This window comes from Cyprinodon tularosa, unplaced genomic scaffold (genome assembly GCF_016077235.1).
Source record: "Cyprinodon tularosa strain WSP-4 unplaced genomic scaffold, ASM1607723v1 ctg544, whole genome shotgun sequence".
In the NCBI taxonomy this organism is placed as follows: Eukaryota; Metazoa; Chordata; class Actinopteri; order Cyprinodontiformes; family Cyprinodontidae; genus Cyprinodon; species Cyprinodon tularosa.
In genome coordinates, this window is record NW_024039279.1 from 187,548 (window position 1) to 204,265 (window position 16,718).

General features: G+C 38.7%; 1 protein-coding gene across 2 annotated transcripts in view; it reads right to left on the reverse strand.

Annotated features, from left to right (window-relative positions):
• Positions 1 to 8,489, reverse strand: part of LOC119796343 (CD48 antigen-like) — a 68,555-nt gene extending 60,066 nt beyond the window's left edge. For both annotated transcript variants that reach the window (XM_038304848.1, XM_038304849.1), the window contains exons 1-2: positions 8,398 to 8,489; positions 4,697 to 5,005 (exon numbers count right to left, since the gene is read on the reverse strand). In XM_038304848.1, coding sequence (XP_038160776.1) covers positions 4,697 to 5,005; positions 8,398 to 8,434 — 346 coding nt within the window. In that variant the 5' untranslated portion in view covers positions 8,435 to 8,489. The remainder of the gene's footprint in view (positions 1 to 4,696; positions 5,006 to 8,397) is intronic.
• Between the last annotated feature and the right edge of the window lie 8,229 nt (positions 8,490 to 16,718).

Sequence of the window (16,718 nt, forward strand, 5' to 3'; positions counted from 1 at the left end):
TGAATTGTGAAAAAAAGAAAAAAAAAAGGGTATTTTGTAATTTTTATGTGTTTATGATTTATTTTCTTTTTTGATGTTGTTATTGTTTTGTATTGACAAATTGTAATTTTTGTGGCGAGTATTGTCTTTTAACTTTCCTGGGCATTTTTTAGTAATTTCGAGATATCTTACTCTGGTTTTCTAATTTTATACTTCGGCTGATATTTCTATTGTGTTTTTTTCTTCTATTGACATAACTGAGTTTTATGATTTTTCATATTTGATATAAGTGAAAGGTATTTTTAGTTTTAGTTTTTACTGGTTAAAATTTTGTGGTTCATCAGGTGAGTATTAAATTGTTGGACAGCGCAAGATACATTTGATAAGTTCAGATAATGGAGTTCAGCTTCAGACACATGGCCTGGCAGTGGAGCTAGGAGGTTCTGTTAAAAAGGGGACTGTTATATAATAAGGCTAATGTTTTAGTTTTTTAGTATACTAAATAGTGTTTTGGTTCCTCTATTAGAAGGCTTAATCAATTTATTTGTGAGGTCTGTGTGTCTCAGACCTCAAAACGGGGACTGTTAAAGAAAAATGATTATTTTTAGTTTTTAATACAGTTAATCTTATGGCATGTGTAAAAGGTATGTTGAACACTCATTTTGACCATATTTCTTAATTTTTAACAAGGTTGTGTTAATGATTTAAAACTAAACTATTGATGGGTAAGTATTCAAAGCACAGGAGGCCATAAAATGAGTATCTCCTGGGGGGCGAATATCATTTGAGCCTCGAGGGGAGAGGTCTGCTTGGTTTACAGAAGACCAAAAGTCTTCCGGAATAAAACATCTGGGATGGTGTGAAACTGAATACAATGTAGAATGTTAGAACACTAACATTTAGTTTTTAAGACATTTTCCTAAGTATTAATAGCATGTTTTTTAAATGAAAATTGTATTATCTAATATTAGAATTAACTAGTTTAGTAGATGAAGAATGTATTTGAAAATTGTACTATCTGTGACAATATCAGAATCAAATGGAAATTGTTTGAATGAAAATGTTTTGTTTAGTATTAGAAAATTGCTCAGGATCTATGCTTAATGGGGTAATTGAATATGTTAGCTTGTATACGTGGGATTGAATATTATGTTTCATTTGTGAGAAAAAGGAATTGTATCTCATGTTCTGTTGATTCTATGTGTTATTTTTGGTTTAAGGCAGGATTCAATCTTTTGGGGCGAAATGGTGCAGAAGAGCAAAATTGAGTTTGTAAAGATAACCTTTCCTTGAACCAAAATACTGAATTTAAGTTTGTTCTTGAGAATTTATGGCAGGAAAGAGGCCCCGCATTCCACACCGATTCTGTGAAACCTTATCTCATGTTAGCCAGATGACCTTAGAATTCCTGGAGGCCCGGCAGTAAATTAGGTGAAGCTCTAAGTTTTCTGAGTGTCAGAGATAGCTCCTTGTTGGAGGAGCAAAAGCCAACCTTATTTGAATAAATTAAATACAAGAGGATAAAGCTTTCTACATAGAAGTAACAAATCAGATTTGCTCTTGCAACTCTCCAAAGATGTCTTTGTACGTCTTTGCTTTCTTTCCTTCTCTCCATTTATGTCAGGTAATTGAATGTATGTCTCCGTTGTCCTGCAGTTTCTGGTGTAAGTTTATGCATTGTCTTATATTGGATTAAACTCTGTAATTCTGTGACGTCAACACGCAATGCTGGTTTTCCTTGTGGCCACACGCAGCTCGCCGAGATGCTCGGGAAAAGAAGGAAGAGAGAAAGCCAACCTTTTTCCTAAGTTAACTATTTTAGAATAATTTCTTCCTTAACAACATTTATATATTACATAATACATATATTTAATTGTATCCTGTTGGTCCTACATACAATTTAGCTCCACATCAGAGCAATTCTGAAAATCCTCTCCTAAATTAAGAATCTCTTGGAAGCAAATCCTCTAGTTTAGTTCACTATCATGCTGATTCTCTTTCAACGTTAAATTTATTCTTCATCTAAAATCCAAATGTTGCTGCAGAACTTTGTTGCTGATGTTCGGATAAAGCTTTTCTCTTTACATTGAACACAGAGTGGCACAAGAACTAAAATTTTAACTGGAAACAACTTAAAGTGATGCAATAAGCTAAAAACACCAAAACAATGGAAGTTAAACTTGAAATGGAGACAAATGACAATATAAACACCAATGGAGATATTACGGCTAATTTATAGGACTGAATGAAAGTGATTGTAGTGGTATAGAAATATATGTATTGCTATACAAATAGCTTTCAGGTGCGAGGTTCCGGTTGGGCAAAGTGGGCGTGGTATATAAGAAGCCGCTGCGCCCAATCGGACACACATGTCTTCCTCAAGCTTTGGCTGTGACTCGCGTCTCAGGTACTGACAGTCGAAAGGCATAGCATCAGGTGCATGCTGCTCTGATCTTGGTGGTAGGTCTCCCCTCTCTTTGCACTATTGCTGCTTGTTCACAGAAGATCTAAATCAGGTGTGATCATAGGCAAAACGCTACTGTGCGGCTCTCCTCCTCGTCGTCGGTTTGTGTGTGTGTGTGCGCATACATGAGTTTGTCTGGATTGGGAGGTAAGAAGTAGCGCTCATTGTTAGCGCCAATTTGTTGCAGTTCTGTTAAATAGTGACTAATTAACTTTTACAGGTCTCCCCATATTACCATTGCTGCTCTGTTGATATCCCGGATTCTGCGCATCATCAACCTCGGATTGTGGTGGCGGCTACACGCCCTAATTGAAGTGGTGTTTGGCGTGCGGCAGTGGCGTGCGGCACCAGCGCGCTCAGTTCACCTCCTGTTGTTGCGTGGCAAGAGGGTCGCACCGGATTTTGATATTTTAATTTGTTTTTCTTTATTTTTGTCCCAGCCTTTTTGGTGCGATATAACTATTTATACATTTAGGCTGATATTGTTTTCTTTTTGTTGTACATTTTGGATTGTTGTCTTTATTAATTGTTTTTTTTCTCTCTCTGCTGACAGTGCTGAGGCCCGGCGGCGGTGTTGGTGTGGTGACGGTGTCTCCTTTTTTTTGTGTGCGGTGATTCCTGAGTTTGGGTTGTCTCACTGCGTCTGGTGCTTTACAGGGGTTTTGTTTGCTGTGTTTGGGTGGATACCGTCCTATGGTGGCCCCCTTCTGCCGGTAACCTCAGCTACTGTAGTTACTTTTCTTTTTTCTCTTTAGTGTTATAAAGAATTGGTTTTAAAAAGAATATTTTAAGAAGCATCTAATAAAAAGCTGTTTGTACATTTTAAAATTGTCTCAGATGTCTTAATCCACGCATGAGCGAACTTGTGTGTCCTATCAAAAAGGGGAGTAATATTCCTTGGGTGAAATTCCCAAGGTGGCGTTGTGGAGCAATTTTATTTGGGTTCAGAAATTTACAATTTCCCGATTTCAATCTAGTCTCGCCACATGATTATAGAAGGGGCCAAAGTCAGTCCTGTAGAGCCAGTGTCCCTCATGTTTTAAATGTTTCCCTGCTTCAGCACTCATGAAAAATGTTTAACAGTAAAATCCTTTAATCAGGTGTGTTAAAGCAGTAAAGCATCAAGGAAACCGGCTCCACCGGGTGGAGCCGGTTTCCTTGATGCTTTACCACTTGAACATTTCTGGGTTTTGCTTAATTAGGATGACATTAACAAAACATTTACATCCTACATTTATTTACTGCAAAAAGAGTAATTATACTTAAATACAGCAAAGTACTATGAGCACTAACACTCACTATTTATAAAATCACAGGTTTTAAAGTTTGCTGATCTGTAAAAACTGATCAAACCATGTTTAAAATGAATAATATGTTTCCAGAGAGATTTTAGAGGATGTTTCAGGTACGAGTTCATCACTACCATGAGACAGGAAGCTGCTTATTCAACAAAATAAAGACCAGAACCAGAATATAAAACAAATGTGTTTGTCCATTTGGGAAATAACATAGAAATTTAAATAAAGATATGTAATACACTTCAGAGATTTTATCATATATTTAAAAACATCATGCACAAATATTAAAAAAAGCAAATAAATACTATGATTGCTGTGGATCACCTGGTATATTATATTCGTTATTGTTTATTCTTTGTTTTCATATTTTTGTTTTCTTCTTCTATTCTTTTTCTTTAAGCTACTGCTGTGAATTTTAACCTAAACTCTGTATGAAGTAAAGGCAATATAATACTAGGCTTCAGCCTAGACTGTACAGTTGTATTGTTTTTTTTTGTTTGTTTGTTTGTTTTTTGTTCTGCTTTGTATGTGTTTTTTCTTAAAAAATGTAAAGTAAATCAATAAATAATAGCAGCTCTAGCAGAATCGTATGTTGTTTCTAGTTGAACTTTCTCTTTAAGCTTATATAATAACCAGAACAGCAGCAGAGTCTATATTAGATTTTACCAGGAACTTTATATTATTGTGTTTGATAGATGAAAATCTTTCCTATGAGAGCTTCCTTTGTGTTTATAAGCTGTAGTCAAATCTATTAGACTGTACATTAAAACATCTCTTTCCCTCACTTATATAAGTTTAATTTAAACATAACTTTTAGAAACTAGATGTTCCCAAAGGTCATTTTTGATTATCAGAAAATGAAGATGTAGCAGCAAACTAACAAGAAAAAGAGCAACTGATTGATATCAGACCCAAAGTGGTCAGTATTATTATTTTTAAAGAACATGTTACTCACCGTACACTGAGAGCGAATAAGAGAAAGAAATCTCTCTTTTTTTATCATCAATTTTATAAACTCCAGAGTCGATCTTCTGCAGGTCTGTGATTGTAAAGAGTCCAGAGTCTTTGTTCCAGAGAAGTTTATTATTGAATTTGTCATCTAGAATCTTAAGGTTTCCTTCAGTCACCATAGCAAGATTGTTGGCTTTCCCTGCATCTAAAATAAATCCTTCCTCCATCAGAGGATCAGGCAGAGTGATGTTTCCTCCAACAACTCCAGTCAGGTTCCTCTTCAGCTCCTCAGCAGGAGATAATCTCATCATCGCTGTAGAACATCAACAGATACAGTCAGACCAAACTGTCCTGAAAATATCTTAAGTTTAGTCAAAATTATTAACTATAAAGTTATTTTCAGCATCAGTAACAGCAGCAGCCTCTCTTCTCCTGCAAAGGAGGAACATAACTGTCTATTTGTTCATTTGTGTTTTGATTGTTAGTCTGCATGAGGAATCTGTAACCTGTGACTTTAGATCATAGTGTGGATTTATTGTCACTCAAAACAGCCTCTGAACAACCAGCCATTACAGCTCATCCAGAGGAGATTTTAGCTTCATGCTGTCTGTTTAATCTGAGAGGAATTTTCCTGAACAAATGACAATAACAAGCTTTGGGGGCCTCATTATTAGTATTTTTTATTTTTGAAATCTAGCATAATATGAGACCTTAGTGGCACAAAGTAAATGTTTCTTTATGTCAGATTATTTAACTCAGTTCTTGAGCTGCAAATGTACTTTATTTGTCTATGTGTGCTTTTAATCTATTTTATTGTCAATATTAAATATCTCCACACACCCAGGCCCACCCATGTAGGTTCATTTTCAGTCAGTTAGGTTGGTATCAATACTTTAGACAAAACTTCTCCTTGGAGGAATGATGGTAACTGTGTCGCCTTTAAAAGAATAGTACACCCAAAACATGATTAGCCTTCATTTTCTACTCACCCCCATGCTGAAAAACACTCTGGAGTACTTTTTTGATATCTCAAATGCATCTGGAGATCTGGGAGGCTTCTTGCTGTCTGCTGATATTCAAATAATGGAGGTGCCCAGCGCCCGAGACAGAAAGGTCCATAAAAGTCCACAAAAAACGTGTCAATATTCCTCCATACTGCTCGTCCAATGTATTCCAAGTGTCCTGAGTGGGTAGCATCCAGAATTTACTCGAAACAAAGTCATTTAGAATGTTTTTAGAGCATAAACAGTAGTGTATAGGATTTCCTGAAAGCGCGCACCTGCGCGTTCACGACGCTACGGAAGCCGGCAGACCAAACCAGATGAAAGTGCGCATTCAGCGTCTGCTCTGCCGATAATGCAAGCGTAGAAGAAGAAATGTGCTGTTTACCTGTGCAAAGAAAGAAACAACGAAAGAAAAATGTCTGAGGACTTCAGTGTTGAGGAAGAGCATGAGTTCTTTGCCGAGCTGAATGCGCACTTTCATCTGGTTTGGTCTGCCACGGTTTCCGTAGCGTCCTGAACTCGCAGGCGCGCGCTTTCAGGAAATCCTATACACTACTGTTCATGCTCTAAAAACATTCTAAATGACTTCGTTTCGAGTAAATTCTGGATGCTACCCACTCAGGACACTTGGAATACATTGGACGAGCAGTATGGAGGAATATTGACACGTTTTTTGTGGACTTTTATGGACCTTTCTGTCTCGGGCGCCATAGACCTCCATTATTTAATTGTCAGCAGACAATAAGAAGCCTCCCAGATCTCCAGATGCATTTGAGATATCAAAAAAGTACTCCAGAGTGTTGTTCAGCATGGGGGTGAGTAGAAAATGAAGGCTAATCATGTTTTGAGTGTACTATTCCTTTAAGGCGATTTATATACAGACTTTTATGATGAAAAGTTGAGAAAAAATAGGACCTTTTATTTTAATACCATTTCCTGTAGTTTCCTTACTACTTCCTGCATTGTATTGAGTTACTCCACATTCGGTTTCTATCTGCTAAAAATGGCTCTTACTTAAAGGAATAGTACACCCAAAACATGATTAGCCTTCATTTTCTACTCACCCCCATGCTGAACAACACTCTGGAGTACTTTTTTGATATCTCAAATGCATCTGGAGATCTGGGAGGCTTCTTGCTGTCTGCTGACATTCAAATAATGGAGGTCTATGGTGCCCGAGACAGAAAGGTCCATAAAAGTCCACAAAAAACGTGTCAATATTCCTCCATACTGCTCGTCCAATGTATTCCAAGTGTCCTGAGTGGGTAGCATCCAGAATTTACTCGAAACAAAGTCATTTAGAATGTTTTTAGAGCATAAACAGTAGTGTATAGGATTTCCTGAAAGCACGTTCACGAGTCTACGGAAACCACGGCAGACCAAACCGGATGAAAGTGCGCATTCAGCTCGGCAAAGAACTCATGCTCTTCCTCAACACTGAAGTCCTCAGACATTTTTCTTTCGTTGTTTCTTTCTTTGCACAGGTAAACAGCACATTTCTTCTTCTACGCTTGCATTATCGGCAGAGCAGACGCTGAATGCGCACTTTCATCTGGATTGGTCTGCCGGCTTCCGTAGCGTCGTGAACGTGCGGGCGCGCGCTTTCAGGAAATCCTATACATCACTGTTTATGCTCTAAAAACATTCTAAATGACTTTGTTTCGAGTAAATTATGGACGCTACCCACTCAGGACACTTGGAATACATTGGACGAGCAGTATGAAGGAATATTGACACGTTTTTTGTGGACTTTTATGGACCTTTCTGTCTCGGGCACCATGGACCTCCATTATTTGAATGTCAGCAGACAGCAAGAAGCCTCCCAGATCTCCAGATGCATTTGAGATATCAAAAAAGTACTCCAGAGTGTTGTTCAGCATGGGGGTGAGTAGAAAATGAAGGCTAATCATGTTTTGGGTGTACTATTCCTTTAAAGAATTCCTGACTGTGAATGATGCTAGAAGGAAAGTCGTAAGTAAAAGTCATTGTTATGTTAAATAATTGATAGTTAAAGTTAAGTTTATAGTAGAAAGAAAATGTAATAAATAGGTTAAAAAGATCGTTTTTATTCATGTGTTTAGATAGGTTAATTCATCAGACTTTATGTGAAGCTAAACTTAAGATTAAAAATAGTTAAACTTTGTTTTTGTTACAGTTTTCACTCTGCTATGTAATGCTGGATTCTTCAAGTAAACAACAGTGGAACGTTAACTACAGAGCAGTCTCCTGGTTATTGCATCAGAGTTAAACTTGTTGGATAGCTTCAGTTAATACACTGCAGTGAGGACAACACAGTAACTATTATTTAAGGTTAGTGACCTCGAGCTAAATACAGCAGCTGGATCACATATCTGACTGCTCTGCGATGCCTCGGAGTGAATAATATATGTATTATATATTGTACTGTACAAATATATAATATAATGTATTTTTTACATCAAAACTCCAGACAGAACAGAGGTCGGTTTCATGGATGAATCATGAATTAATGTGATTCATTCTGTACAACAAACTGAAAAACAACAATCAATGGAAATTCTCCAAGTGAGAAAGATGACATGAGCCTCTGAAGATTGGAGCATTTTTCCAAACTTCCCAAACTTTTCATACCCAAACTGACCTTACAGATTTTATGCCATTAACATCCAAGCTTTTTCACATAGATACATGAAGCCTGATAAATCTTCAGAGCAGAACTTACCCAGAAATAAGCAAAACGATGTGATCTTAGTCTCCATCTCATAGTTACACCCAGACAAACAGATTTGGTCCCAAATCGAAAGTAAAGAGCAGTTCTACAGGAACAGCCAGCTGGGCAGGTTGAAACATGTCTGACAGTACAAGAGCTTCCTGGATGTGACGATAGGACGACCTTCTTTTTCTTCTTCTTATTGTGTTTTATGTTTTGGCAAACAATTTTTCGGTGCATCACCACCACTAACTGAAATGGAGTGTGAATCAGGATTGAACTAATTCAATATCCTACTACATATTACTACAGCTAAATCCTCTTTAAAAAAATTGTCTTTTTAAGAAACCTCAATAAAAAGGAGAAATCCTCTGATTTAGAGTCCAAGTCTAAAATGTATTTTAAGTTTAACTCTGATTTATTGATTTGTAATCAATTTATGAATTTATTTATTTCATTTACATATTTAGTACAAAACAATATTATGTGCTCCACTGTTTCCTCATAAAAACAAAAATCACACTACCCTGTATAATGTTTCCCTATTTTAAACAACATGCTATTTAAACCTGTATGGCCAAACCGTAACCTTGATATCACCATTTCCTCCTTTCTATTCCTTGCTGTTTTTCTCATAAAGCCAACTTTTTTTTTAATATTATAAAACCATCTGCCAGTTCTTTTTTCTTCCCACTGTTTCTGCCATCTTGATCGAATCCTTTCCTTAATTACTGGTTTTATTTCAACTTTACTAAATGGAATTACTATATCAATTAAATTACATTTACTTGCTTGTTTTGCACATCTATCAGCCATCTCCCTTCTATTCCTATGAGAAGGAATCCATATAAAATAAACTATTAATCCCATTGCTTGAATTCTAAATAATAATTGCTGAATTTTTGCTAATATATCAGGTCTGCTGTCTGAGTGTCTGTGTTTAAATGAAAATAACGCTGAACTAGTGCAAGGTTTGTTCGTCTCTTTACAGCGCTAAAGGGTCACTATAAAGGTAAAGGGAACATAATGTGCACATAAAAGCTGCAGAGGTGACATGCTTGAATGACCTGATAAACCAAGGATGACCTGATAACAAAGGTTTGACCTCTGCTGTTAGAAACCGTTTTTAAGAGTGTTGATGCGATAAGTAACACCCAAAAAAAAACACCCTAGCTATCTTTATTATGTATGACTTTTGCTAATCATAGTTTTAACTTCCGGTTTGGGCAGCGGCATGTGAGGACGTGTCTTTACTGAGCTCCTCAACAGCACTATTAATAAATATTGAAGCAGCTACTTAAGAAAAAAAAAAAAAACTTGAGCCCCGCCTGCCAAGAAGACAAACAAGACTTTAATCTTTGGATCAAACATTTGCTAACAATATCTAAAAACCAACGGAAAGTACCCGACACAAAGCCTAGCTCTAAAACTAGCCCGGAGGCTAACGCTGCACCTGACGCTACACCCGACCGAGGACCTGGACATCAGGCTATCCTCTCAGTGATCGCCAAACAGAGGATGGAACTGCTCACTAAAGCTGAGGCACAATCTGCTGAAATTCGCAACCAGGTTGACCAACTAAGAGCAGAGATTAAACTAGCCAACGATAATGCTAATGCCAAGAGTGAAGCCCTAGATAAACGAATGGTCGCCCTTGAGTCTGCAGCCGACAGCCACTCCGACCTGATCGCTGCTTTGGAACAGGACATGGCTAACATGCAGACGGAGCTCGCTGTCCGGAAAACACGTAGTGAGGATTTTGAGGCACGATCTCGCCGTAATAACCTGTGCATTACCGGGATAAAGGAAAGATGAGAGGACGGTAAGAGCATGACAAACTTTATATCTCAGTGCCTGAAGGAGACGCTTGGTCTTGATAAACCTCCTTTATTGGATCGGGCACACCGCACACTGCGCGTGAGACTGGGTAACAGCGACCCGCCCCGAGCTGTCATTATCAGATGTCATTATTATCAGGAGAAGGAGGAAATGCTAAGGAAAGCCAGGCAGATGAAAAAACTGACTACAGGGGATGGTGATACGATCCGCATCCAACCAGACTACACACAGGCAGTAGTCAAGCAGCGGGCGGAGTTCAGCAAAGTGCGGGGCTTATTAAGGAGCTGTGAGGGAGTACCCTATGGCCTGTGGTACCCAGCGAAGCTGAGAATAATGACGCCGGATGGTCTGCGCAAAAGCTTTAAAGATCCTAAACAGGCCAAGGATTTTATAATGGAAAACTTTAAGCGGGCCGCCTGAAGACGTGATAACGCTGAAGAGATATACTCTCTGTGGTTGCCCCTATTCCGCATACAGAGGTATGTCTGAGTAACTGTCTTCGTTTAAATATATGGGATTTTAATGTCCCCAATCATAAGAACGACGGAGGAGACACAGATAGGCGGCAAACTTTCTGTTCTGGGCTAGATCAGCCCCAGGGGCACAGGACTGGTCGGTCTGATATGGGCACTTCAGCCTAAAAAAGTTCTTAAGCATTTTCAAGGCCCATTTTAAAAAAATCTTATATACCAAAGCTTTGGAGCGCAAGACTCTCTCCTCTACAATGACACAGGCCACTATTTCAGTCCTTCTGAAAAAAGGAAAGGACCCCCTGAAATGTGAGTCATCCAGGCCAGTGAGTCTACTCTGCTGTGACTACAAGATCTTGACTAAGGTTCTGGCTAGTAGATTAGAATCACTTATGTGTACAATGATTCATCCAGATCAGACTGGTTTTATTATAGGGTGGCAGCTTTATAGTAACGTACAGAGACTTTTCAACATTCTTTATTCCTCGGAAACCTCACCTACAGCAGAGGTTTTGCTCTCTCTTGATGCTTACAAGGCATTTAACCGGATTGAATATGAATATCTTTTTGCAGCTCTGGAAGCCTTTGGTTTTGGTCCGGCTTTCTGTTCATGGATAAGGATTCTATCTGCTACACCACAGGCCTCTGTCCGTACTAATAAAATAACCTCAAACTATTTCCCTATATGTAGAGGGACAAGGCAGGGCTGCCCATTGAGCCCGCTTTTGTCTGACCTAGCCATAGAACCACTAGCGGTTGCACTGCGGGATGCAGAGGAGGTCGTGGGCGTTGTCAGGGGTGGTCAAACTCACAAACTTTCACTATATGCAGATGACTTGCTACTTTACTTGTCCAATCCTTGCACCTCTATTCCCAAGGCATTAGATATTATCTCTAGTTTTGGAAACATCTCCGGCTATAAAATCAACCTCTCTAAAAGTTTGCTCTTTCCTATTAACAACCAGGCTCAACAGATGTCTTTTGGGTCATACCCACTGAAAGAAACTCGCAACACTTTTACATATCTTAGGGTATCAGTAACCCAAAAATATAGTGACTTATTCAAACATAACTTTAAACCTGCCCTGGAGAGGGCTAAACTGGACCTTACCCGTTGGTCAGTGCTGCCGATATCGCTTGCTGGCAGGGTTAACTCTGTCAAGAGGATAATCATGCCCAGGTTCTTATTTTTGTTTCAAACAATACCTGTTTTTATCCCAAAATGCTTCTTCAGAGAGCTGGATAAATCTATATCGACTTTTATCTGGAATAAGACCATCCCAAGAATAAGGAGAGCGCATCTGGAGAAACAGAAAGAGGCTGGAGGCCTAGCTTTACCAAATTTTTTGCAATATTACTGGGCAGCTAATAAATAAATAAATTAATATACTGGGTCTCTTCTTTTTACGAGGGGAATGGACCTGTATGGGTTGAAATGGAACAACATTGTGCTTATCCTGTGTCCTTACCTTCTTTGGTATGTGCACCATTGCCACTCAGTAAGCAGCAACGCACAAACAACCCCATTGTAAGCGACTCACTTCTAATATGGTCTCAATTCAGAACCCACTTCAAATATAGACAGGCTATGCCTTCTATGCCAATCTCAGTCAATGCACTCTTTCCACCCTCACTCATGGTGGATTCGGCATTTAAATTATGATCCAGGAATGGATTGAAACTGGTGAGGGATCTTTTTAAGGATGGTGTGTTCATGTCATTCAAGCAACTGTTAAATGAGTATAATATCCCCAGTTCCCATTATTTCAGTTATCAACAGGTGCGCGTCTTTCTTCAGAAACATTTTCCTTCCTTTCCGTTACTCCCACCAAATGACTGGATAGACAAGTGGTTGGAGGAGGATCTAAATAAAAGAGGAGTGAGCAGATTATATGAGGATATCCAGAGGATCTCTTCACTGTCTATTAATCATATTAAGACAGTGGGAGGAGGATTTGGGATTTGGGTTGTCAGACATCTCCTGGCAAAGCGCAATCAAGAGAATACATTTAACAGAGAATACATTTTTGTATCAGACATGGTTTGCTCCAGTTTAAGGTGCTACATAGGCTTAATTTATCCAGGAGCAGGCTTGCAAGGATTTATCCAGATGTCGATCCGACTTGCTCCCGATGCTGTCAGGCTACAGCTGACCTCCACCATATGTTCTGGGCATGCCCAAAGTTGAGACGGTTCTGGTCTTTAATTTGTGACACATTCTCTTACATTTGTGACACAGAGATAAGCCCTGCCCCCGAAATTGCCATATTTGGTGTGGCCCTTGCTGAGATGGTGATATCTGGTCCACAATCAGATGCCATTGCATTTTCATCCCTATTGGCCAGACGTCTCATTTTGGGTAACTGGAAGTCAGAGAGGCCTCCCACATTTACTTTGATCTGTATGTATCGACCCCCATCTGCAAAAGATACATTTTACTGTATGATCAACTGGAGACTATTTTGAAAGACTGCAACTCTAAAAGGGAAATAATTTTTATGGGTGACCTAAACATCAACTGGAACAACAAACTGGACAGGAGAAAACTTAAAATACTGACTGATAAGTATAATTTAACACAAATGATAAATGTACCAACAAGAATAACAAGCGGGTCACAAACAGCAATTGATTTAATATTCACAAATAGGCCTGAAAGAATTTTGAAGACTTTTAATCACATATCAGGTCTTTCTGATCATAATTTCATTTTCTGTTCAAGAAAGGATAATAGAAAGAATCGAGCAACAACTCCCAAAACTAGATCTTATCTTTTCATCCCTAAATATCTGCAACAGCATTTGAAGATAGAACTTGAGCAAGTAAATTGGTCTAATATAACAGAAAATGCAGACCCTCAGATTTGCACGGATAACTTCAATCAAACTATCAATGATATCTTAACTCGGTTCTCCAAAAAAGGCAAACTTAGAAAACATAAAGATATTCTTCCACGGTTCAATAGTGATATTCTGACACTAATTAAAGAAAGAGACAGAGCACGTAAGAAATCACTGAAAACAGGAATAACATCTGATTGTCAGATTTTTACATCACTTAGGAACAAAGTTGTAAAGTATATACGTAAAGCAAAAGCTGATTTCTATATTGAGGTCATAAAAGGAGCAAATGGGAATGGAAAATTAATATGGGAAAATTTGAATAAGCTACTAGAGCTCAAGAATCATGATCATGCCACAAATTTTCAGCTTAAATTAAATGGTGCATTAACCGATGACACTGATAAAATTGTTACATTTTTAATATTTTTTTATTAGATCAATTGAAGAATTAAAAAGGCCTTTTAAGAGCCTTGATATTCCCTGTATGGAGGTTGATCCCAATAAACCAGTTTTTAGTATAAAAGAAGTCTCTATTTCAGACGTTACAAATATAATAACTTTGCTAAAAAGCTCAATGGCTAGAGATACATTTGGCCTGACAAGTCATTTCTTAAAGCTTCACAAAGAGGCACTTGCTAGGCCAATTGCGCACATGATAAATAAATCCATTAATCACGGAATAGTGCCTTTAGCATGGAAGATAGCCAGAGTTACTCCAGTGTTTAAGACAGGAGACAAAACCAAACCAGAGAACTATCGTCCTATAAGTATTTTGCCAGTCATCTCAAAAATTGCAGAGAAATGGGTTGTTGCACAGTTGTTCAAATGCTCTCCATCCCATGCAGTTTGGTTTTAGGAAGCATCACTCAACAGAGACAGCCACTTGTTACTTCTTTGAAAAAATCTAAAACAACAGCTGGATAAGGGCGGCTTTGTGGGTGCTGTTTTCCTTGATTTGAAACGTGCTTTTGATACGATCAACCATAAGGTTCTGCTGGCTAAGTTAACTCAGTTTAATTTCTCTAAAAGTACCATCTGCTGGATGAAATAATATCTGTCTCACAGAAAACAAGAAGTTCAAATAGATCATTCACAGTCCACCTTCCTCACTTGCTCTGCTGGAGTTCCACAGGGATTAATACTCGGACCAATTTTATTCAGCTTTATGTTTTGGAGACTCTTACGTGAAAGCATGTATCGTTCCTACTCTGCCATGGGGCACCTCCCCCATCCCAACCCCGTTCTCCCGCAGGAGTCCCTCTCAGCGCTGCAGTCAGAGCGGCAGGATGATTACCCTCAGCATCCAGACTGCAAATGAAGAGCGCATGCGCCAGGATTGACGGCGCAAATTGATTACAATATTTAAAATAGCCTGCGCTTTGTACAGTGAAAAACGTCGTAACATGCAACTTTTGTCAAAACAAATTAACATGGCACGGAAGCACCATGTTTGTTTGGTTTTAAAGTGTGGAAACGTAACGTTAGTTTCTCAGGTAGCTCATCTGATGCTTTCCTTACCGTGTTAGTAGGTTACAGACAGTGATAAGGTTGGCTACTTATTTTACTTTTAATTTCATTTGAATTAGCTTAAGCAGCGTTTATATTTTCTTTATAAATAAATTAACTTGCAAATTATGAGGGCAAGGCTTTTAAAGTTTAAATCTTCTGGCAAAGATAAAGTAAAGATCGTGCAATTTATGGAAGTAAAGCAGAATAAAATCCAGCAAGATCAGTAATATGTCAATTAATTATCTGCCACATTCCCATGTAAATATCTGTCTTTGGAGGATGTGTTTTTTAGCACCCCTAGTTCTCTCATTTTTATTCCAAATACAATTTATCATTTGAATCACAGGGCTATTTTTACCTCTATTGTTAAGTATTTTCTCAAGTAGCAACTTTAACTGCTATACTTTCCTGTCTTAAAAGGCAGAACTCTTCTAGTCTAAAAAAACCTCATTTGTTGAAATGGGGGGACCTATTGTTTGAACCCGTTAGGGCCTTTTAAAAACAAAAATGTCTGATGATCTGGAGGTCTGTCCACCTTTCTCCAGCAGAGGGCGACCTTGGTCTCCTGGAGCTGAGCTGACAATCACACCTGCGGCTCATCAAGTCATCAGGAGACCAGCATATAAGCAGCGGCAGGACTTCACTCCAGAGCCAGAGTGTTTAGCCAGTTATGGTTAGCAAAGCCTGAGCCAACCAGCCTGTCTGATTCTCTGACTCCCCTGAAACCTGAATCCAAATCTAATCAGCTTTTTTTCCTCTCTGCTTCTTAGGAAGAAACCTGACTGAACGCTGGAACTCTGGAAGAGTTTCTCAGCTGGAACCTGCCTGCCTGCTCTCAGAAGCACATCTGAACAATCAAACTGTCTGAACCTGCCTGCCCTCTTTCAAGAAGAGAACTGGAAGAAAACCCTGGACCTGGACACTTACAAATCTGAAGTCGAGCCCTGTCGTTGCTTAGCCCTCTGCCAACCACCTGCCTCTGGACCCTCCTGGTTCCCTCCCTCTGCTGCTCAGCCTGAATCACGTCACAGGTACAGACCTGCACAATTCCTCTGACCAGATCAACTGCATCCTGGCTAACCAAACTGTCCCCCTCTGCAGAGAACCCTGTGTGACCAGTCCCGGATCTGTTTCCCAGCATCAGTGCTTTAACTTTGTCTTTTTATTTATAAACAGTCAAACTTTTCATCTGTCTCCATTGTGTTCTGCATGTGGGTTAGGAACCTTAATCCCATCATGACAATGTACAGCTAAATTTCTCATGTAAGTTTGCGTAGTTTTAACACAAACATTTATTTTTCATATTGCACCAGTACAGTTAATGGGCAACCTGTACTTGTTTGTTCTGTCTAAAATGTTTATTTTGGAATAAAGAGGGTTAATATAAAAAATATTTTTTGTCCGATTCATCGATTAATCGAAAAAATAATCAGCCGATTCATCGATTTTTAAAATAATTGTTAGTTGCAGCCCTACATGCAATTATATGCTGATGACACTGTACTATATGTCCATGCACAAACTAAAAGTGAAGCTGCTGCTGTTCTCTCCAGGGCTATGGTATCAGTGTCTCAATGGCTCCAAGACTCCTGCCTACATCTTAACATTAGAAAAACAGTCTGTATGTTCTTCTCCCGACAGCCAGTAGAGGGTGATGAACCATCTGTGTAAA